The following is a 22,406-nucleotide window of genomic DNA, read 5'->3' on the forward strand; positions in this document are numbered from 1 at the left end:
CTCTACCATTTGTTGATGAAAAGAAATCCAGCAGCCCTACATATCCAACTTCAGATACGTATAAGCAATGTGTTGTCCTTTACATTAATTGAGATCTGAATATGTTGCACAATATTACCTCAGTTTTTGAAAATTTCCTGAACATATTTTTTATTATTTCTTACTGATACTGAGTTTGTCAGGGATACAGACATTTTCTCTGTTTATAAAACTGTTCGTAGAAAATTTATGAGCGTTTTAAGGGAGGTGATGGTACCTGAATCTGCTGGGTTTAGAAACATCAATATGCTAATGCAGGGCTTAACAACATCACCATTACAAGGTTTACGCAAATATTTTCATACTGCTACAGCATTGTGTGTTCAAAAGAAATGTATAACTGTAATGCGGCCTCATGTGTTTGTATAAGAAATCACCTCCCCCAAAACCCAAACCAAATGCTTTCTTAGTTAAGTTTAAGAAATATTGGATAACAGGTAAATTCATACAATATGTATAAAACTTATACGAATTCAACAAACCTATTTTGATATTTCATCCTTTTCCTTATACATACATAGCATTCAAAAGGATGGCTCCTTGTCTCCAGTAATACGAAGTAGTTTCTGATTTGAGTGAGAAGATGGAAACTGGGAGGGAAGTTGACAGTGCTCCTGCCAGCTGTTGGAGTGATGCTGCAACACCCCAGCCAGGACTGACTGCTGGAAGAACAACAGAAAAGTGAGTTGTGAGAGTATTATTGGCCATGGAAGTCCTTCTTTGTTGTATAAACTTTTTTTTTTTTTTTTTTAATGTCAGTATAATTCCTTTTTTAGGTTACCATGGCACTGAGAGAACACTGAACTGCATTTTGAAACAGGCTTCCTGGTCCAGCAGTACTGAATATATGCTGATACCTCAGACAAGGTAAGTAAAGCCGGGAGAAAACAAGAATCCTTCATCCCCAAAGGAGATGGGGGAATGGGGTTGCTTCAGCACTCACTGTCACATGGAGGAGGAAGGTGGGGAGTTGCATGGGTTCTGAGTCTGAACAAAAGCAGGTACTCACCTGTGAGTACTTGGAAGAGGTTTTGCTGGAGGGCCCTTATGAGCACAGCTTGATGCTAGTTCTCTTGGCCTCTCCCTTGGTGCTGATGGCTGTAACTCTGGGTGTCTAGGAAGCAAATGATTTCAGTCACTATTTTGTCCCTTGAAAAGCTTTATCTGATAATCAAATTTATGATTTTCTCAGCAACATAGAAAAGCTTCAGTTGGGACTGTGATTCCTAAACAACCATTTATGTCCTGCAAGAGATGATCTGAGTCTGTTGATGTCAAAAGATCGGGCCCTTATTTCCTGATGAGAAGAGGGGAACTTTCTTTTTTCTTCTCTTTTCCCCTTCCAAGATAGAAAGCTCTTCATTGTTTCTTTGATCCCACACAGAACGATGGAGGAATAGCTGTATCTTACAACTAAAACTCTTAAGTAAATGGTTATTTTAACAACAGATCATATACTACAACATTTGTGATATATGGTGGATTGAGGGATGCTATGAAAACATACTCAGCTAATGTGACTGAAGGGTGTCTCTGGGGAGAAAAGAGATTTTGTCAGGAGCTGTCAAATATGATCTAGGTGTATCTTCCAAATAAAGAATCCTTGAAGCTGAAGTTGTTGGCAGGCCAATGAGGGAAGGATGGCCCTAAACATGCAGTTTCATATGAATCTCTGTAAAAAAAATTGCCTGCGGGTGCTTATTGTGAGAGACAGATCATCGGACTAGGCAGATTGCTCTTATGTGCTATGTGTAGAACATTCAAACATCAGATAGAGATATCATATGCTAGATCAGTCAATCACAGCTTGAAAATTAATCACACATTTTAGCCGAAATATACAACACAGGTGCAGCTAAAAGTGAAATGATGTTTCTGATCACGGAGATAATACTTTCTCTTTTGCAGACACATCTTCCCTGAGCTCCCAGTGTTGTGTGTACTTTTCGCACTGGATGACTTGGTGCATAATTAATGAATTTAGCATAATGCCGTGTTTGTTTATTCATATCTACTTCAGATTTATTAGATAGAATATCCTGAAAGTCAGTGTTGTGAATCAGAAAGCATGAAGCTAGTCTTTTGATGAATAATTTGTTGAGAAGTTGATGCTTTTGTAGACGTAAATCATCAGCTAAATAAGCATGACTGTTGGGAAGCAGCCTCTACATCCTGAGATTTAACTAGTCCCCTTCCCACAAAGGTCCTGCAGGTCTTCTGGAGCTGCTGCCTTGTCAGCTGCATAGTGGCAGCTGGTGGCACTTTGGGCTAGCAAGAAGTCCCCAGTCATTGCTGTGCTGGGAACAGTTGGCAGCTGCAGCTTGCTTTGTGTGGGGCAGTTGCTCCTGGCTTTGGCAGGGTTCATAGCCAGACCTCTCTTTCGTTATTTCCAGTACTCAGAAAAGATGACACCTACAAGAGATGCAGTTTGAGTGGATTATGAGAGTACAACTCCACTTATGTTTTCAAATTTTCATTTATTTTTATTGCAGAATGTATTATCTCAATCACTGCAAGTGTTGGCAGGAGGGAGGCAAAAACAGGGATGTTTTTCCCCACACCAAGTACATCTTTCCCTCTTTGGTGCACTGAGGTCTCAAAAGGAAATTCCAGCAATTGATAAGGATAGGGAATAACTCAGTTAACAGAGCTGAGTGGGTAAATGTTTGGGCACGTAGTGAATGTAGGAACAGTCTGATACAAGAAGCTGATGTTCTGTAGGAACTTCTGGACATAATTAACAAGCAACAGAGGCTGAATTCTTTTCTCTGAGTCCTCCTAATCTGGAAGAAAGAATGGAAAGAAAAACCTTGCATATACAGAGCTCAGAGTTTTGTGTTACCCCAAAACAGTGTAGTTGCAAACATAGTTTGAAGTGGCTAGAACAAGGCTGGACCTTTAAAAAGTCTTTAAAAGTCTTTAAGAGATCTGGAAAAACAGAGAAACAGAAGTGAAGATCTCTGTTTGCACTGAGAGCTGATTTCTCAAGGTTAGTGATACCAGGGTCAGTTTTGACGGATTGTGGGAGACTCTTGTTGTTGTTGTTGTTTGCTTGTTTGTCTGTTTTGGTTTTGCTTTTTAATAATTGCACACAGAAATCTCAGCATTTTGTCAGAAGAATAGAATAAAATCAAAGTGCATTGGTTTGTCTGATTAAAAAAAAATAAAATACTGGGATGAAATATTTGTGTTGTGAATGTTAGTCTGTAGAGGTCAGGCTGGAGTTTTGCCAGAAAATGTGACTTCGGGGAATTCTGTGGAAATTTCAATAGATTATAAACTGAAGCTGTCTGGCAAAAGGTATGAAATTCAATGTTCTTGTCTTCTGAAATAGTCTTGTTTGAGAAATATTACAGATGTATGAATAATTCCAGTGCAGGGAGTGGGAGAGGAGTTCCTGTCCTTCCTTTAATCTTGCTATAATCTCCTTCTGACCAGTCTCATCTGAGAATCATGATTTCTAACTGCACCCAGCAAAAGAGAGAATTGTTTCTTTTTGCTTTAAATTAAAAACTTATTGTGGGGTTTTAGAAATAAATGTCCTTATGCAATGTGGCAGTGCTAGTGGACGTAAAATTTTCAAAGGAAATCAAGCCAGTGTTAATCAGTTCAGTTACTAAAAGAGCATGCAGATATGATGCTCTTTATATGGGAAAATATATGTATGTACATATATGTATACCCTCTACTTTGTGTTTATTTTAGGAAGGAGGACTCAAAAAATTAGAATCCAATTCAGCATATTATCTGCATATTCACAGGTATATATGTACATAGTTGGCTAACTGCAAAATTGATAGCTGTCCCAGAAACATCCTTACGCTTATATCACAAAGGTCTTCTGTTTAGTTCCTTATACATAAGGAAAAATAGAATTGGTTCCCATGTGAATAGGATAAGAAAACGGGATGCACGTGTGTGTGAAGTTAAAGGTGTAGGTGCTGAAAGTACTGCAGCTTGTGTTAATAAAAATTGCAGATTTGATAATTTTCAATCACTTTCTCATTCAAAATGGTTGATGAATGGCTTTCTATTCTTGCTTGGAAATATATTTTATATTACAGCTTATACAGTATTTGAGACTGCACAAAGCATACAATTCTTATTTGTAGAGCAAATAGAACAAGCTATTAAGCTAGAAAACTACTCTATGTCTGCCTGAGTCTTCTCCCAGTTTCTCTAAGTTACTACAGACAGCTAGAAATGCCTTCCTTTTTTGTACCTACATACAATGCCTATCTTGTATCTGTACTTTCTATCCTCTAGATAATACTACATTAAAACTGTGAAAGTTAAAGGTGATTTTGGCAATGTATCAAGGTTATTTCAGAATAACCTTGTTCTTAATTTCCTATTAATAGGTAGTATTTTTATAAATTATTTTTTCTGGCAATCATTATTCATCAAAAAGATTTTTTTGTGTGTGTTTCTCCAAATGGGTAGCTCAGTGCCTTTTTATTAGCTCTAAGCCTCAACTTCAGCAAGTGTGTGATCAAGTGTACCGGAAAAATCCTTTGTCCATTGCTAAACCTTATGAAATTGTAGATCAAAAGAATTTTCGTATCTTACAAGGACTGTGGTACTATTCATGGGCTAAAAATGACTGTCAAAGTAATAAAACAACTACTGTTGTCAGGGAAAGATTAAAAGCAGCAGCTGGATTGTACACAGACAACTTTAAAATCTTTCTCTAGGAAGGTAGATGCTTTAGAAAATGATCTGGCTTTTCAGTTGATTTGCCATGATTGGCAGCCCCATAAAATGGCTACTGACACAGGAACTTGCAAAAGAAAGAAGCCTTTTTTCACCATAAAGAGAATATTCTGCTTCTTGCCTTCTTCCAAATTGGACTCCGCACTTGGAAGTAAGATGTAATGCAAGTGTCATAGCAGTGATGGGTATCAGCCTTTTCCTGTGTTTTATCCAATTTATCCAAACTCTTTTTCTGAAATAATTCCTGCTGTCACTTTTCTGCAGCTTGTATTTTAACCTATGTTCTTCTTACTGTTTTAGTTTTATTCCTCGAGTTTAGCTGTACGTTTTGCAGTTCTCCTTAAATTCACTACATGCAACATTGCTTTCCCTGTAGTTTTTCTCAGATCATAATCATCCTTACCACTACTAAGTACATATAATCACTATTATAATTAAATGTTTCTTTCTGATATCAAGAACTGCATTTTTTTTAATTATCTCCAGTCTTCTAGCCAACCTGCTTCTCAGATTTGCATGTGCGCAATCTTTGAAACTTTATTTATGGAAGGTCAGTGTGTTGGCTTCTTTTAATTAATTCCTTTCTTTCCATTTTAGTTATCTTCCCTGTTTCTTTTTTATTCTGTTGAATAAAGTAGTTATCTTTCTGTGTGTTTATCACAAGATTGGGTCATCTTCCTTGCACTTGCTGATTTTTCCAAGGTTGTCATTCTCTCTGGGGTTTTCTTTCCCTACACTTCTTTTTTGATTTATATTTACTCTATTAACCTGTTCTATCAAATATTTATGACTACATAACTGGTTACCTCGGAGGGCAGTTTATTTTTCTTTCATCCTGACAGCACCATACACTGCTGGAAATCAACTAAATTGTTTGCCAACCATTTTCTTCCCATTGGCTTCTGATTTTGGCCCTCCAGATAGACCTCCTTGTATGTCAGATTGTAATACTGGGCTCCACGTTCCCCTGTAAACATACCTGTATCTCTCCTCACCTCTGCTTAGCTGGTTTAACAAATACAAGACCTGTTTGCCTGTGCTGTTTTCTTTTAAGGTTCTGTGCAGTGGAGTTATGAATTGGACAGCTTTGTTCCACGGTGCCTTTTTTTTTTTCCATGCAATGGTCTTAAAACATGCATGTGTTTGGCTTTTGTGGGTATAAGAATGCATGTGTTTCATAATTTGTCACAGCTCGAGGCCATTAGCAGTGGCAGAGCCAGGCCTGTAATGTGCCCAGTTCATAAACATGTACACACTCTTCTTGCCCATTCAGATGCTGGGCTTGGAACATGCTGCCCTGCACTTATCAGGTAACATCAGCAGTGTTCTTCTGTGCTGAGGATGGAAAACATCCGCTGGCAGTCAGAAGTTTCTGTCCCTTCTGATCTTTTTGAGTGTCCTGCCTGAAAAACACAAGCTCTTACAATAGATGATGATTGACCTGATTCAGAAGGAGCAGTGTGCGGAAGAGTTGCTGAGTAGGGAAGGTGCCAGGTGCTGCTGCTGGTGTGGTGACAAACAATGTGGTCAGTCCATCTGTCCCCCCCCCTGCTTGCAAACTCCTTTTGCTCAAATTTGTAAGCACCACTGTCTGAATGCCTTCAGCTTCTCTGTGGGCTCTAGCACTAACAGCAGCACCAAACCTCACCCTTGCTGACCACAGACCTAGAAAAAGGACAATGTCTGATTTCTTCATTTTTTTCAAATCTCTCTGAAGGAGAAATACAGATAAAAGCATAGCTCTGTGACTGATTTTTTCACTATCTACTTGAAAGACAGTGGGTCAGAATTAAGGCATTTTTGCTGCGGAGGAAATGTGTGGGATGTTGGCTGTGAGCCAGTAGCCACTAACATCCCTGCTGCACTAGGAATACTTGAATGAAGTGGGCGTCAACCTCGGGAGAGCGGGCAGCGCTACCTACATCAGAGAAAAACCTCTTCATTGAGATTCAAGGAGTAAAAATATTGAATGGAGATAAACCGGTCTGTTGGATTTTTTTTTTTTTTTTTTTTTGTATGAGGAACAGTAAAAATGCAAGAATCATGATCCAGTCTGGAAGAACATCCCCTAAGGTTCTGTGCCTGTTGTGTCCCATTCATTCCCCAGAAAATGAGATACGTGCAGTCCTTGACTACCCTGACTTGTAAGTTTCATCTTTTAGTTCTGGCTTCTCAACACACAGGATGAGGAAATAACATCCAGAAACTTTCACCCTGTAGTCCTCTTTACAGTCAGGCTTTTAGTGCTTTTTTTTTTTTTTGTTTTCTTCCCCCAAAAACAGAATAAAGATCTGAAGGATATCAAATGATTTTTTTTTTTTTTAATAGAATATAGTTTATCCAGACACTCATCCTGCTTATGTCCAGTTGAATGTCCACTGGGGAAAAAAGTCATCTCTAGAGTTTCTTCTTACCACTGAATTATGAATCTGGAGGATGAAACAATTTTTCTTCAATGTTATCTTTCTTCTTGTAATCAGCCTCAGATGAGAGTTACGCCATCTCGCAACCTTGGTACTACTGAGTCAGTTACCAGCTCTATCCAGTCTAAATATGATCACATTTTTCTTGAATGAAGTCCGTCATCGGAGCATCATGCCTGTGAAAGAGTTTTTCTTTTCAGTTTGAATATATGAAACATAAGCAGCAGATTTTTTGTCTGAAACTCCAGAACCATGCTGTTCTTCGTGTACATAAGGGAAGGATTCCCATTTTTTGTGTTGTATTATTAGAAAGTGATACATTCATTTTGTCGAACAAGGGGAATGGACAATGATACAAAAAAAGGAAGTGTTTTGCCTGAGTGTTAGGACTGAATGAAGGAAGTGGCCGTAAAAAGATGGACTGGGGAGAGTAGAGTATCACAAATACTTTAAAAAGCTCTTCTTGCATGGGAAACAGAGGGTTGCTGCACAAGTGACAGTTGCTTCCATATAAGACTAGAGGGGTACATGGTAACAATGGTTTCGTTTTTGGATGTAGTTTTGCTCAAGCATGTTTGGTCATATAACACTGAGGTTAGAGAAAGCTAGAGGGTAAGAGATGCAAAGAGCTAACAAGCATGGATGCAAAAAGTGAATCTGAGCAGGATTTGGGAAAACTAAACCCCTAAAGTGGAGCATGTCTATCAAAGCAAACAAGCTAATAATTGGCTTTGCTTTTATTACAGATAATATCTTTGTGCTGACAATTTGCCTCTCAGATTCTGGGCTTGGATATGACCTGTAACAGTGTGGCCTCAGTGTTAAAAAGTGTTTGTGGACAATTGGTCTTCAGTGTCCTGTCTCTGGGGCAAAAAACATTGAAGCAACTAAATGCTGCCAACCCCTTGCCTTTCCTTTCCCTCCCATGCTCAGACTTGAAATCCAGAGCCTCAGAGAGCTGTGGTAATGCACTGGTGGCCAGGAGTCAGAAACAGTCATAGTCCCAGGACGCACCAGTGCCAGAGGCTGTGTAAGCACAGCGCGTACGTGGCTGCTACTTGAGAGGGATCCATCCACGGAACTGTGGGGGTAACAAAGGTAGGCTGGCAGTGAAGGGCAAGGGCACAGTGAGGCGGTGTTTATCAGGGTGAAGGGCAGTGGCCTTCACTCACGCTGTTGCCATAGGTGGCACGTTTCTTTATGTAGACTTTCCAGCAAGGAGTTTCCAGAAGGCAATAAACTTGTCTTACATATCCTTTCAGGGGACTGCTACCACTGTGGGAGGCAGCATGAAACAGTGGCTTGATGCTGCATAGGAACAAGAGGAAAGTTGGCATTAGTGGCCAGGCAGAGGCAGCGGGTTATTCTGTCACAGGAAGCGATGAGAGAGGATGGAGACTGTGCACACCTTGCATCTGAAAGTGGCACGCGTTACAGAGGGAGGCTAAAGGAGGGTGGCAACAGGAAGGAGATGCAGGCAAATCAGTTGCAGGCAAGGCTTAATTCTCCAGGCTAGGGAAGCGCATGCTGTAGTAACTGAAACAGGTGATGGGAACATAGACAAAAGATTATCTGTGAGAAGGCACCAAAGATCAGCAGGCCTTTAACAGCATGGGATTGAATGGAAGGGCTTAGAGGGATTCGCATCAGAAATGTTTAGAAATGTTCTCAACATGGAGGATAAATGCTGATCAGGAAGAAGAAGAAGTAAGAAGGCTGATGAGGTGGGAGGTGATACTAGTTTTACTGTTGTTCTGTGTGAAGGGTTAGCCTTTAAGAGATGTGAGCTGAAACATAAGGTTCCTTGGCACTTTCTGGTTCACCTTCGTTGTTCACGTGGTGGGGAGAGAAGGAAGGATGCAATACTGGAAGATGCTTAGATTCTTCATCAAGAAAAATGGTCTGAGAGGCTAAATATTCAGGAAAGTGGAAGAAAAGAACATAACTATATCATTGTCTTCTGGTACTATGAAGAACCTTTCTTTTTCTGATATCCTTGGGTAGCAAGCAGCAAATTAGCAAATCCTCAAAACGAATTTTGAAAGTAACCACACTTTCTGCTCTGAGAGAGAAGTTTAAAATGTCTAACATAGTTTTGTGAGGAAGAGGAAAATGTGCCGGAGGGCTGAGAGTTCTTAAGACCAAGTTATAAGCCTTTGAAAATAGGATTTTATAATGGAAAAGCAGAGATCATTAACTATTGTAAGCACCTCTAAGAATGACACCTCTATAGTAAATTACATTCAAATTAATATAAAACTGTAAAGATTCCCTGACAGCTTTGATTATGTAAGTTGATTTTAGTAGTTAAATGTTGACTTTCTATAATGCATTCTCCAAATATTATACTGAATGCTGCATCATATATAACAATTACCATGTCACAGTGCTATTTTGTGTAAATTAAATTATTGACAGCAATATAATTTTGTATTCACTTTATTATTTTGATTCATTTTTCTGCCAAAATATACAATGACTCTTCACTAGATTTAGAAACCAGAAAAACTCTTTAGATGGTGAAGTATTATTCTCCATACATTATTTTTCCTTAGCCTGTAATGAGGTTGGAGAGGTGGGGGGGAGAGAAGCACCATTTCATTCCTTCTCTGACATTGTGTGTGTTTTTTAGACATGTTCTCAACTTTAAGTTGTGTTACAATAGGTGTGCTTTCCAGAAAGCCTGCAAAGTCCAGAGCAGCCCTGGTCAGCTCCTCCAGGGCTGCAGTCGTGGTGGTTTTAGTGGTGCACTAACACAAGCACTGTCCTGAGTTGTGGGATGGGTTTCTTAATATGATGATTATTCAGCTTAGCTGTAAGGAAGGTCCGTTGTACATGACAGGGGGAATACTTCCTGTTCTTTGATATTTCTTATAGATAGAAGTAAAAATCAACGCCTGTTCATTGCTGCTCTTTCTTCACACCTTTTCTTCCCAGGTTCTTCAAGGGTTAAGTCAACAGTGATTGTCCCTTCCAGGATGCCTGTAAAGTATTTGCTGGTGGTGGTTGTAATCGTTCTGTCCAAACGCACAGCCTGTCAGCTTCCCATGACCTGCTCGGAGCTAGAGTGTGGAAATCAGGACACCAGCTGCATATTCCTACTGGACCTTGGCTCTTCTTCAGGTAGGTGCCCTGATCTTCCTTGTGGAGCCAGTCCTGCTCCCATAAGTTTGCCAGTGCCATCCTGTGAGATGGAAGAAATGGGCTCAGATGCATTCAGGCAGAAAAGGGGGCTGAATCCACAATGTCACACTCTGTGGGCAAGGGTAGCTAACTACAGGTAGAAAAAAAAAACTAACCTCTGTTCTGAGTGGTGGTAGAAAGGTTCAGAAAATGTTTATCTTCTCAGCTGGTCCAGATCAAGGATGTTGGAGAAAGCCTATGTTGCAAATCTCAGTGGGGTTCAGTCGTGGCTTAGGTGCTGACAATCCTTAGTCCCATCTGCATCTGCTCAGTAATAAAAAAAAAAAAAAAAAGGTATTTTGACACTGATGAGAGCACTGGAAAAAGTTTCTGGTGCCTGGTCCAGTGAGGTCTGTGTAGCTGTGGGCTAGCTCCTTCTTCAGTAGGCTGGCCAGGTCTGCAGCCCATATAGTGCTCTGGGAGCCCTAAAAGTCAGTATTATTTTCCAGAGGCTCTTTCAAGTTGTCTTACTCAGCTGTGCTGAGCATGTGGAGTTGAGGAGGCAGAGAGGAAAGCTGCAGGCTTTCAGTATGGTGAGGATGAGACAGCCCATGAGAAGGTAACAGGAGAAGGCTAAATCACCTGAGTTCACCGTGGACTTAGCAGTGTTCTCTAAATACCTGAAAGTTCACTTGTGTCTGTAAAGCTGGGGTTAGGAACATAGAGAAAATATATCTGCTTTCCATGGCAGCACAAAATTGCAAAAACTCATCCGATACTGATGAAATAACACTTAGCCATTGCACTTTCATTTAATGGAGTATGAGATATTGCTATATTCCTATGTCTGCAGCATACACCAAATTTTTCTGTGCTCAGTTTTAAGGGAGTGAAGCCCAAAGAGACACTTGGCAGTCTCTGGGAATTAGAGTAGTGCTGAAAGTAAATGTCACTTCTTATCCTTATCTTCCTTCTTCTCCTTGCTTTGCCTCCACTTGGTATGGCACATACAAGATTTGTAGTGTGGTGGTAGTAGTATGTGTGGAGCTGGCAAAAGGCCTGTTTGCTCAAAGACGGAGATGCTTTTATATTAGATGATCTGGTAGAAAAACATTATAACTCAGCCAAGCCTGCCCTCCTAAGGCATTGGTATTGATGCATATTCTGTTGGCAAAATGAATGTATTAACAATTATTGCAGAGACAACTGTGAAAGCCCCACATTAGCCCCGCATTATGTTTTGTGTTAACTGGTTTTATAAAGTCCCAGGAAGTCCTTAATGGATGGAAGGATCATTTCCTTTTAGCTTTAGCAGCCTTCCTGCCTTTGATTTTTTTTTAACTTGCAACTAAGGATCTTTTTCCCTACATCTTTCTGCATATAATTTCACGCATCTTTCTTTGTATGAAACAGTTTCACACACAACCACGTGTACAGCAGTATGGTTTTAATAGAACCTGCTTCATTTGAGAGCAGACAAATAGACTTGGGTCGTCTTTTGGCACAGGCACAAAATGCAAAGCTCTAATGCTGAATTTCTCATTTGGCCTCAATTCTTGTTTGGTTTGCCAATGTGGGAGTTAATCGTATAAACACAGAAATACAGAGGACAGGGGGAAATACGTTCTGTTTTGTCCCGTTCATGTAGCTCTGGTTCTCACTGGCTATGCTAATGCATTGCTTGCAGCAGTTCAAATGGCTGTGGTGATGAGGAACAGGTGGTGATGAGGAGTTAATGCGAGAGGACATGGAGAAATCATGTTGCTTGATAGGAAGTTGTTCCTCCCAGCATATTTCTGTCCTAGCCCATTCAAGTGGGACTCTATAACAGTATCCTGTGACTACACCAGAAGATACAACTGCACTGAGTTCAAGTGCTAAACAAGTATATATCCTGTTTCAGCTAATTCCAGCATCTGAGATTTTAGGTGGCAGTCATTCCCCTTGATGTACGAGTGCCCAGACACTGTGAAGATGAGCTTGTTAGGACCTCGTGCTGCTAACCTGGAAAGAGGATTTAAAGCTAAAACAGAGCAAACAGAAACTCATAACTAGTTAAGTTATCCTGAGAGTAAGGAAAGACAAACCTGCCGGGCAGGTATTCCCTAACAATGTCATTTTGACATTACTAGCCTGCCTTCTCCTCGATGTATCCTCTATTTGTTCAAAGCAAATCATCTGCTCCTCTCAGTTATTTCAAAGTAAAGTCACAAGAATAGCTTGTTCCCACTCTATTCCAAATATAGCTGTTGGCAGCAATTGCTGAGATAAGGGGGAAGGAAAAGGAACTACCAAGGAAGAGGAAAGACAGGAGGGGGAAGAGAGAAAAGAGCTGAAAAGGTTGGACAATAAAGAGTAAAGAGAGACAGATGAATGAGAGGGGAGGTGAAAGAATAAGGAAAATACATCTCAGCAGAGAAAATAAATCAAAGATAGAAATAAACTCCTGCAAAAGAGGTGGAAGCAGCCCAAATACAGAATGAAAAAGCACCATGCCCACCCTCAGGAGCAGTTTGAGTTTTAGCCTTGAAAAGTAACCAAACCTTAAATAAAAACATGCCCAATTTTGACTTGCACTCAGATTGTAAGGGTTAGAGCATCAGAAAACTTATGCTAATTTACACTGCTTGAAGATCTGGTCCTAGAAATTTTAAAGCAAAACATGTTGCTTATTTTAATCTCTCGTGGGATTTTTTTAAAATTGTCTGCTCCAATAAACTTTGTTGGCAGTTTCAGACAGAAAACCATCCAGTGGGTACAATTGCTGGCACTGAACCTCAGCATCCTTCTCAGGAGTTCGCAGTCTTCTGGTGAGACTCGAGCATCTAGCCATGCCCTTGGGAGCAGAAAACAAATGATGATAAGAAATAAGGAAAAGTCAAAACCACCCTCAGACTGGCTTACCTAGAGCAAAGAGCTGAGGGGTTTCCAGGCTCAGGGTAGACTGGTTTAAGACCGAGGCATGGAGAAATGAGACGTAAATGGGAACAGGTTGTGAAAAACAGCACACAGACAGGGCAAACACAGACGAGTCCTTGGCAATCCAGAAATCCCACGAGTGGCTCCAACTTCCCTGCAGGGGTGGGAAGCTTCTGAGAAATACCCCCCGGAGCTCTTCTGCTTCTCGTCTCAGAAGACTGGATGGAAAATGGTGCTGGGGTTCTGCTTTGTCTCCTGGTCTGCCGCAGAGATGCGATATGTAACCTTACTTTCTAGCTGAGGGTAAAAAGCCTTACTCAGTCCTGAAGGTGGTGTTTCCTCTGAACTGAGCACATCTGGAAAGCCTTCTGGACAAGCTTTTTAAGTACTCAGGCACTAGGTAATGGAACCAACATTACTGAAAGTGTGACACTGCTATGCTTATATTTCAGTCCTTCAAAGAAGGCCATTTGCATTGTTAAAGGATGTGCTCAATCTGTCTCACTCTGGGCTAGAGGACAGGTGCAGCTTTTGGACAAAAGTTATTCACACAAAGTGCGGGAGATGCATTAGAGCAGGAAATATAAGGTTAAGCGAAGCTGCTTTTGGAAGAAAGGGCTGCAAAGTAAAGCTGAGCAGTCAGACTATCACTATTCAGAAACAAAGTCATTATTTTGAGAGTCTTGTCACATGGGTGGTGTATGTATGAGTTATATCTGAGTTACTCTCCCTGTTGTGAAATATAACTTTTTTTTTTTCTTTTCCAGCAAGCATCACGCAGAGCTGTTATTTTACCCAGTCAGCTTATACACATGTGGAGGAGCTGCTGACTTCGGTCACGGAGCTGTGTGCAGCTTGCAGGCCACCTGGGATGCTTCTGGGCCAGATCGGGTGGTGTGACTGGCCACAGGTCCAGGTTGGTGCTGGGCTCCTGGGCAGCAAGAGACCCTGTGGGCGGCAGTGAGCGGGAGCGCCTGGCTGGGCTGCCCAAGCCTCCCAGCCCCACACGAGAGGGTGTTGGAGGGCTTTTTGGCTGGGATGCCTCCTTCATGGCTCACTCCCAGTGCCTCTCTGCGTTACGTGGTGTCTAACCTTAATGCTCCGCGGAGATGGGCGTCATCACAGCCTGTGGGATTGCAGCCATCAGGCAACCTTGCTGCCCTGGCCTGGGATCTGGGACCCACCAAGGCTCTGCATTTGTGTCTCTACAGGTGGCACATCCACGGTGCAAAGCTTCAGAGAGATCCCGGGCGCTGAAACACCAGGAGCACCCAGCCCAGCGCGCAGCTTTCTGCTCTGCGGGCCGAGTCCTCTCCGGCTCCCGAGCGCCTGCTCCCAGGAGAGGGCAGTGGAGCCGCACACGCTCCCGTGCTGCGGCCGGCGGCAGGGCCGGCTCCCTCGGGTGCTGGGCGAGGAGAGGAACGGGGCAGCAGAGGTAGGAGTACAGATTTAATACGTATGCTAGGAAGCTTGTACAGGAATATTCAGGAAGTGTTCCACGCATTTAATAACGAGAATGAGTTGTCTGTAAACAAAAATAGATTTGGGGTGACCGAGTTTGTTGTTGCTTTTATTTGACTGGAAGTTTTCTCTGTTATATGTATTTGTTTACGGCCACACACATTTATACCAGTAACTTGCTGATTCCGCTCAAGCTTAACTTCTGTAGCCTGAATTAGAAAATGTTATTGACATTTAAAGAACCCCTCAGGATGCTGCTACAGCTCTCCCGAGCCAACTCCTCACAATACAGTCGTTTACTTATTTCAAATTTACAGGCATTCACGCTAAGACAACAAGAAGCCTTGGTTGAAAACCGCAGAGTGTGGTTTTAAGGTACCATAATTAAGGGCAGACTGGGATGCCTTCTCCTCTACTCTCTAACCACCCCCCTTCCCTTAGCATGCGAGCAGTCAGGCAGCTGTTTCCTGTAGGTTTGTGTTTACACCAGGTTTCCCTGGCTGGGTACTGGCTTTCAGTGACCAGCCAGTAAAGGCTGAGAGCCTGCAGCAGGTCTGTGAGGGAATGGCAGGTTAGATTTAAGGGAAGTGGCTTTTGACTGCAGACTGGGAATCCAGCAGACACCCCTGGCAAAACACAAGGCATTAGTAAACAAGTATTTCTTCCTGTGAGGACATGCCAGGTCTCTCTACTTTCAATGAAAAAGGGCAAATTTATGGAACTCTGAAATGCAGCTTCGGAGATGAGAACTTCTCTTTTATGTGAAATGTGTAAACAAACCAACCCCAATCCCCCGCAACAAAAAGCACCCACAAACCACACCCTGAATCTAGCACAGGCTTAGGACCAACTTTCCTTGCTGTCATCAGAAGACAGGGTCACTTACCTCTGATCCAGGAGCAAGGCCCAGCTCCCGGCTGAGCTGGGGTAACACTGTCCCCAAAAGCAGCGAGGTGCATAGTGGAAGCGTGAGGGTGTGTTTCCCAAGCAGACCTACTGGTATCACTGCTGTTAGCACATGAGGTCGGTCGAGTTTTGCTATGAAAACATAGTAACCCCCCTGGAGCAACTCAGAAGTGTGATGTTAAGCTGGTTAAATGGTGCTGCCAGCTCCTGCAGATGATGAGTTGCCTTTTCTTCCTCAGCCCTCTTAAATTCAGGTGCAACGTTACTTCTGCAGCTCCTATCTCAGGTGCTCACAGTAGAGAATGACTGCAGGAAAATACCCAGTGCAGCACCAGCTAGCACCTTGTTAAAAGAGCAAGTAAAATAAATCCAAGGGCAAAGAAACTGGGAGTGAAAGAGAAGTTCAGCCCTTCAGCTCTGAACTCTGCACTCAGGCAGCGCCATAGCTGGTCAGACATGTCACACCGGTAAGGGGAGAAGGCAGGACCACTCCGTGTAAGAGTAAATCTTCTGTCCTTGGGAGAATCCCAACGTGCAAGGTACCCAGTACAAAGCTAGCATGCGTTTCTGTGTTCATTTCCGATTCACTTCTGAATCATCTGAAATCAATCAGTGAAAATACCCTGAATGGGTTCAGGGTGGGTTGCAAATTGGGTAGTTTTGCCTTTGGAAGCTGCAGAGTCCAGGGAGAAGCCAGATACTTGCACGCATACGGGGCCACTGAAGCACAGCTCCTCTCGTGGTGTGAGTGGGGCTTTGGCAATTTACACCAACAATCTGTCCGTCATATGAGACCACGTGGTTTATAGGAACCACAGGAATCAGTAGGATTTTTTGCGTGTAAGGCTCATTGACGTCAGTACGAGTTGGACGGTCTAACCCTGGATGCTAGTTTAATCAGCCAAATGAGGATCAAAGGCACAAAACACATGCAGAGCTCTACAGCACGAATATCTGAAAAGGGACCAGAACCATTCAAGTTTAATCTGTCAACGTCTTCCTGAAGACCAAGCATTAACTATGTTTCCATCTTGCCCTGCACCAGATCCTGACGCCCTTCAGACAAAGCTCCCATTGAGTGTGACTTGATTGTCTACGTAGAGGCTGGAAATCAGGCACAATTTACCTCATCCTTAAGAAAGCTTTTAAAATTAACCAACAAAGTTGAAAGCTTTTAAAATTAACCAACAAAGTCAAATAACAGCAGTATTCCTTATGAGAAGTTAGCCAGGAGGTCTGTTAAAGTGTATTCGTGTCAGTCTTTCACAGAATCCTCTGTCACAGCAGAAGAATGTTAAAGTTGCTGGTTCAAAGGTGGAATTGAGATATGGGGATGTGAAACTCTGCTTCTTCTCTCTTTCATGTGCTTTATGATTTAGTGTCATCAGTGGGTGCATGGTATTTCAAAATAATATAGGAAGATACTGTCGAATATCACTTAAACCCGTATCTGACACATGCACAACGTTTTTTAGGAAGGAGGATACTCTACTTAGAGTTACCCGTTTCTCAAATTCATGTAAAGTAACTTGCCCCACTGCACAACAGATTCCAATATTTTGTTCTTTCATAGTAGTGATGAGACCAATTATAGCTCCGCTGTAATGGGAAGGTACAATACAATTGCTCCTACTTCTCAGTCAAATTTCCCAGAACCTGTCTCTCTCTTTCTGTCTCTCTGTCACAATTTAACTTTTAAATTGAGATTATTTTTTTTTTAAACCAAAATATCTAGGATCCTACTGAAATTGAACACGAGCTTTCTTTCAACTAAGTCTCACATGCCAAACTGTATTGGCTGTACATTAAGTGCTAGAAAGAAATGGTAAAAAAAAATAAAAATAAAAATAAAATCTTACTATATGTTAAAAAACAGTAAGTGCATATATTTCCTAATTACTGCGTGCACTTCCCAGATCACCCATAAGGGAAAATATCTAGATTTGTGCCTGCCGTTCCTTAGAAAGCATGACAAATGCCCCTGACAATTTTACTTTTTTAGGTATGCTCCTGTCTAGCCTGGGTTCTGCACTGACTGGAGGAGCAGCGAAACAAAAACTGAGCAAGTGAGAGAGCCTTTCTCAGCGGGTGTAAGGTATTGCACGGGTGGAGAGGAGCCTGCGAGACGCAACCTAACAGCATTTGGGACCCAACACAGAGGTAAGTCCACGTGGCACGTGCCTTGATGTCCTAAAACCTGTGAATGTTGGTATCTAGAGTTAAAACTGAAAGATGAGGATGTTGTAGCCTTCCTGTATATGCTGGTTTGTTGCTTTGGAGCAGGAGTGTGCTGTTGTAGCATCTCTCAGGTGTTGCTGTGTCTTGCTGCTGCTTGGGTTGTCGATTTTTTTTTCCCCCCTGTATGCCACCTGTATGCCACTGAGTAGGGGCCTTGCACGCTACAGATCGTGTGAGAGTTGCTTTCCTAAAAGCAGGAATAAACAGTCATGAGATGAAATATTCCAAAGTAATGAGATGAGTGACACAAACATAACATGGGCTCCAGCTTTCAACCATAATTACATGTGACACCCCCATCAGCAGGAAGATGTAGGGGCTGCAAGCTCCAAGCTCGGGAACAGTGCAGGGAAGATTGGCTTCTCCTGGGAAGGGAGGCACAGGGGAGGTTATTTTTAGCGCTTGGAAAAAAAAAGCTCGAATTTAAGCACTCTTCGCTTCGATCCCCTTATTCTGGGAGAGATCAGCGGGGGGGGGGGGGGGAAGAGGTGGCATGTGAAGAAAAGCAAAACGGGGCTGTGAAGGCGGCGGGATGGGGCAGCGGAGGCCGCGCTCGGCAGCCCGGGGCCGGGGGAGACACGGGCCCCCCGCCGTGCCCCCCGCCGCCCCCGGCCCGCCCCGGCCCCGGGCTGCCGAGCGCCCGGTGGCAGCCGGCAGAGCTCCCCCGTCTCGGCTCCGTTGTCGCGGCGGTATTTATAGCGCAGGCACTTCCAGCCGTGCCGAGGCAGCCGCCCCTCGGTCTCGGCGTGTGCCTGTCTCTGCCACGAGCGCGCCGCGGTCGCGGGCTGCCGAGAAAGTGAGCGGGGTCCGGCGGGGCGGCCCCGGGCCCTCCCTCCGCGGCTTTCCGAGCCCCGGGCGCACCGGAACGAGGCCTTTTTAGGGCAGGCGGGGCGGGGCCGGATCCTCGCCTTTTTAGGCCAAGGGCCCCGCCACCGGAATCCCCCCCCTGGGCGGCGGCGGGCGGCGGGGCGCTGGCGGCGGCCCCCGGGGGGCCGAGCGGGGCCGGGGCCGGGGCCGCCCCCGCGGGGCGCGCGCGGGGCGCGGCGGGGCCGGGGCGGGCGCGGGGTGGGCGCGGGGTGGCGGGGCCGCACGCGGGCGCCCACGTGACCGCCGGGCCCCGTTCCCCAGTCCTTATATGGGCAGTGACGTCCCGGGCATTGAGGGGGCCCCCATAAATAGTTACCGCCAGACTTGTCCTCCAGCGCGAGCGGCGGCGGGAGCGCGGCTCTCCCGGGGCACCGCCGCGCCGCGACGGGGCGGCCGCCCGCCCGCCCGCACATGCCCGCTCCGCGCCGGCTCCGCGCCGTTCCCCCGCGCCGGTAGCGGGAGGCAGGGGAGAGCCCCGGCCCCCCGGCGCCCCCCGTCCCCGCCCCGAGCGCCCGCCGCCGGCCGGGAGCGTCGCTCCCCGCGCCGCCCGCCGCCCCCATGATGACCGCCAAGGCGGCGGACAAGATCCCGGTGACCCTCGGCGGGTTCGTGCACCAGCTCCCCGAGGGCATTTACCCCGCGGATGACATCTCCGCCGCGCTGCCAACTTCGGTCGCGATCTTCCCCAATGCCGACCTGGCGGGGCCGTTCGACCAGATGAGCGGGGTGGCTGCAGGTAAGCGGGGCCTGCGCAGGTGCGGGCCGGGCCGCCCGAGGGGGGCGGCGGGGCAGCGGGAGCCCGGGGAGGCGGCAGGCGGGAGTCGGGCCGGGCCGGCGGCCGCGGCCCCCTGGGGGGCTCGCCCGGCGCCCCTCGCGGCCGCGCCGCCTCCGCGCCCGGCTCGGGGGCGAAGCGGGGGCCGGCGGGGCGCAGCCCTCGCAGCCGGAGCGCGACATGTGCGCACCGCGGCCCCGCAGCCCTTAGCCCGGCCGGCCGGCGGCCGGGGCGGGCGGCGGGGCGCGGGGCTGATCGTCGCCTTGCCCCCCCAGACGGCATGATCAACGTGGACATGGGCGACAAGAGGGCCCTGGACCTGCCCTACGGCGGCGGCTTCGCGCCCGGCGCCCCGGCCTCCCGCAACCAGACCTTCACCTACATGGGCAAATTCTCCATCGACCCGCAGTACCCCGGCGCCGGCTGCTACCCCGAGGGCATCATCAACATCGTGAGCGCGGGCATCCTGCAGGGGGTCAGCGCGCCCTCCTCCGCCGCCTCCTCCGCCTCCTCCGCCGCCTCCTCCGCCTCCTCCTCGGCCACCGCCGCCTCCGCCGCCTCCGCCTCCCCCAACCCGCTGGCCGGGGCCCTGGGCTGCACCATGGCGCAGGGCCAGCCGGCCGACCTGGAGCACCTCTACTCGCCGCCGCCGCCGCCCTACTCGGGCTGCGGCGACCTGTACCCGCAGGACCCCTCCTCGGCTTTCCTGCCCGCCGCCGGCGGCGGGGCGCTGCCGTTCCCCCCGCCGCCCTCCTACCCCTCCCCGAAGGCGGCGGCGGCCGACGGCGGGCTCTTCACCATGATCCCCGAGTACGGCGGCTTCTTCCCGCCGCCCCAGTGCCAGCGGGAGCTGCACGCCGGCCCCGACCGCAAGCCCTTCCCCTGCCCGCTCGACTCGCTCCGCGTCCCGCCGCCCCTCACGCCGCTCTCCACCATCCGCAACTTCACCATGGGGGCGCCCCCGGCGGGCGCCGCCCCCGGCAGCGCCCCCGGCGGCGCCCCCGGCCCCGGCGGCGGCGGCCCCGGCCCCGGCGGGGGAGCGGAGGGCGCCCGGCTGCCCGGCGGCGCCTACAGCCCGCACCACCTGCCGCTGCGGCCCATCCTGCGGCCCCGCAAGTACCCCAACCGGCCCAGCAAGACGCCGGTGCACGAGCGGCCCTACCCCTGCCCCGCCGAGGGCTGCGACCGCCGCTTCTCCCGCTCCGACGAGCTCACCCGCCACATCCGCATCCACACGGGCCACAAGCCCTTCCAGTGCCGCATCTGCATGCGCAACTTCAGCCGCAGCGACCACCTCACCACCCACATCCGCACGCACACCGGCGAGAAGCCCTTCGCCTGCGACTTCTGCGGCAGGAAGTTCGCCCGCTCCGACGAGAGGAAGCGGCACACCAAGATCCACCTGCGCCAGAAGGAGCGCAAGGGAGCGGGAGCCTCCGCCGCCGGGGCCGGGACCGGGGCCGGGTGCCCGCAGCCCGGCGGCGGGAGCGGGGCCGCCCTGGCCCCCTGCGCGGCTCGGACGCGGACGCCCTGAGGGCGCGGGGCGCGCAGGAGCCAGCGCGGAGCCGCCGCCGCCCAGCGCGGCGGGGCGCGGGGCGCGGCGAGCACCCGGCGGCGCCGCGGGGGGCTCCCCGGGCCGGGCCGAGCCGAGCCGAGCCGAGCCGGGCCGCGTCGGGCCGGGCCGGGCCGGGGGGTGTACATAGGGGCTGCGGCGGGAGGATGGATGCATGCAGTGCCGTCGTGGTGAGGTGTCCTTGGTGCCTTGTGTGGTGTAGAGCCCGGTCCCCCGGCTGCATGCGGCGGGGTGCCTTACCGAGCCGCTCCGACGACAGCGGCGACGCCGAGACCGGAAAGTTTTCCCTCCCTGGTTTTAGTATGGCTGTACATTTCTGCCTATTAATATTGGGATTTTTTTTTTTAGAGACTATATTTTTGTACGCACTGGTTTGTTTTTGTTTTTGTTTTCTTCTCGGTGACTTAAAAGTGTTCCGTTTGTAGTAGGACTCCGCACGGGATGTAAATACTCGCGCTGGAGCCGCCGCCCGGCGTCCGGGCTGCGGAGCGCGGCAGCTAACACGAGTGATGCACAACCACTAACGGGAGCTCGCGGGAGAGGGGGGCTCTCCCCGGCCGCTCTGTAAATAAACTTTTCGACAGGAGGGTCGGTGCTTACAACGTTTCTAAGAGAAGACAAATAAATCTCTTAATTATGCTAACTTGACACCTTTCTTTCCGTAGCTCCCCGGTGCCCGGGGCTCGCCGGACCCCTGCGACCCGGGGCTGCGGGGCTGGCTGCGGGGCTGCGGAGCCGTGGGGCCGCGATGCTGGGGGGCTGCGATGCTGGGGGTTTGCGGAGCCGTGGGGCCGCGATGCTGCGGGGCCGCGATGCTGTGGGGCTGCGGGGCCGTCGGGGCGCCGCCGTGCGCTCCGCCTCCTCTCGGAAAAGCGGAGGCTCCGGCCCCGGCGCGCAAACAAGCGCTGCCGGCCGCGGGGATTTCCCTGCGAGACGCGAGTCGGGCTAATATTAACCGGGGAGCGGGGTGGGTTTTTTTGACTCACTCTGTTTTGTTCCGCGGCTGCCACCAGCCCGGGGCGGGCTCCCCGAGGGAGCGGCGGCTCCCGGCGGCGCGGGGCTGCGCGGCGGGGCCGGGGGCGGCGGCGCTCGCCCCCGCGGGGCCGGGCTTTTCCTCGGGCAGCGGCCCGGCCGCGTTTCGTGCGCGTTTTCGGCTTGCCTTTTTTTTCCCTGTTTGCTCGTTAACCTTTCTGTAAGTTCTCGTTGAAGGTGCGGGCCCGCCCGGGGCTCGGCACCGACGTCCCGGTCGCCCTCAGCTCCGTCCCGGCGGCGCCCTCCTGCTCTGCCCGAAGTCCCCGGAGCCGGCGCTGGCTCCTGGAGCGTGGCAAAGGCCGAAGCGAAGGGGGCCGGGCACGGCGCGGCCCGGAGGAGC

The 22,406-nt window shown here is 48.1% G+C and overlaps 2 protein-coding genes and 1 long non-coding RNA gene across 7 annotated transcripts; 1 reads left to right on the top strand and 2 right to left on the bottom strand.

The window, feature by feature from the left end:
- Positions 1-9,598: 9,598 nt before the first annotated feature.
- Positions 9,599-20,816, bottom strand: LOC101802472 (uncharacterized). Of its 5 annotated transcripts, none has more exons than XR_002400244.4 (4): positions 20,677-20,816; positions 15,565-18,009; positions 10,475-14,742; positions 9,599-10,359 (listed from the first exon to the last, which is right to left on the bottom strand). It is a non-coding gene; the product is annotated as an uncharacterized lncRNA (long non-coding RNA). The 5 variants fall into 5 exon arrangements; XR_011810335.1 differs by having other exon boundaries at positions 10,475-10,622; positions 13,203-18,009; XR_011810336.1 differs by having other exon boundaries at positions 10,475-11,462; positions 13,203-18,009.
- LOC140002809 (uncharacterized) lies at positions 18,028-19,243 on the bottom strand (the record flags this gene model as incomplete). The annotated part of the gene is made up of 1 exon (XM_072040203.1): positions 18,028-19,243. A coding segment is annotated over one exon (1,026 nt), but the record flags the coding sequence as incomplete, so codon positions are not given.
- On the top strand, positions 19,238-21,677 carry EGR2 (early growth response 2). The gene is made up of 2 exons (XM_027463799.3): positions 19,238-19,425; positions 19,737-21,677. Exons 1-2 carry the CDS (start codon positions 19,248-19,250, stop codon positions 20,993-20,995), a joined length of 1,437 nt encoding a protein of 478 aa, XP_027319600.1. The 5' UTR covers positions 19,238-19,247; the 3' UTR covers positions 20,996-21,677.
- Positions 21,678-22,406: the final 729 nt, after the last annotated feature.

The sequence above is a fragment of the Anas platyrhynchos genome, chromosome 6, assembly GCF_047663525.1.
Source record: "Anas platyrhynchos isolate ZD024472 breed Pekin duck chromosome 6, IASCAAS_PekinDuck_T2T, whole genome shotgun sequence".
NCBI classification, from domain to species: domain Eukaryota; kingdom Metazoa; phylum Chordata; class Aves; order Anseriformes; family Anatidae; genus Anas; species Anas platyrhynchos.

What these genes read in the sequence shown, in the direction of transcription:
- EGR2 (XM_027463799.3), top strand. Translation starts at nt 19,248, where the DNA reads ATGATGACCGCCAAGGCGGCGGACAAGATCCCGGTGACCCTCGGCGGG. An exon ending in GATGAGCGGGGTGGCTGCAG is followed by an intron (nt 19,426 to 19,736) that starts GTAAGCGGGGCC and finishes TTGCCCCCCCAG; the next exon opens with ACGGCATGATCAACGTGGAC.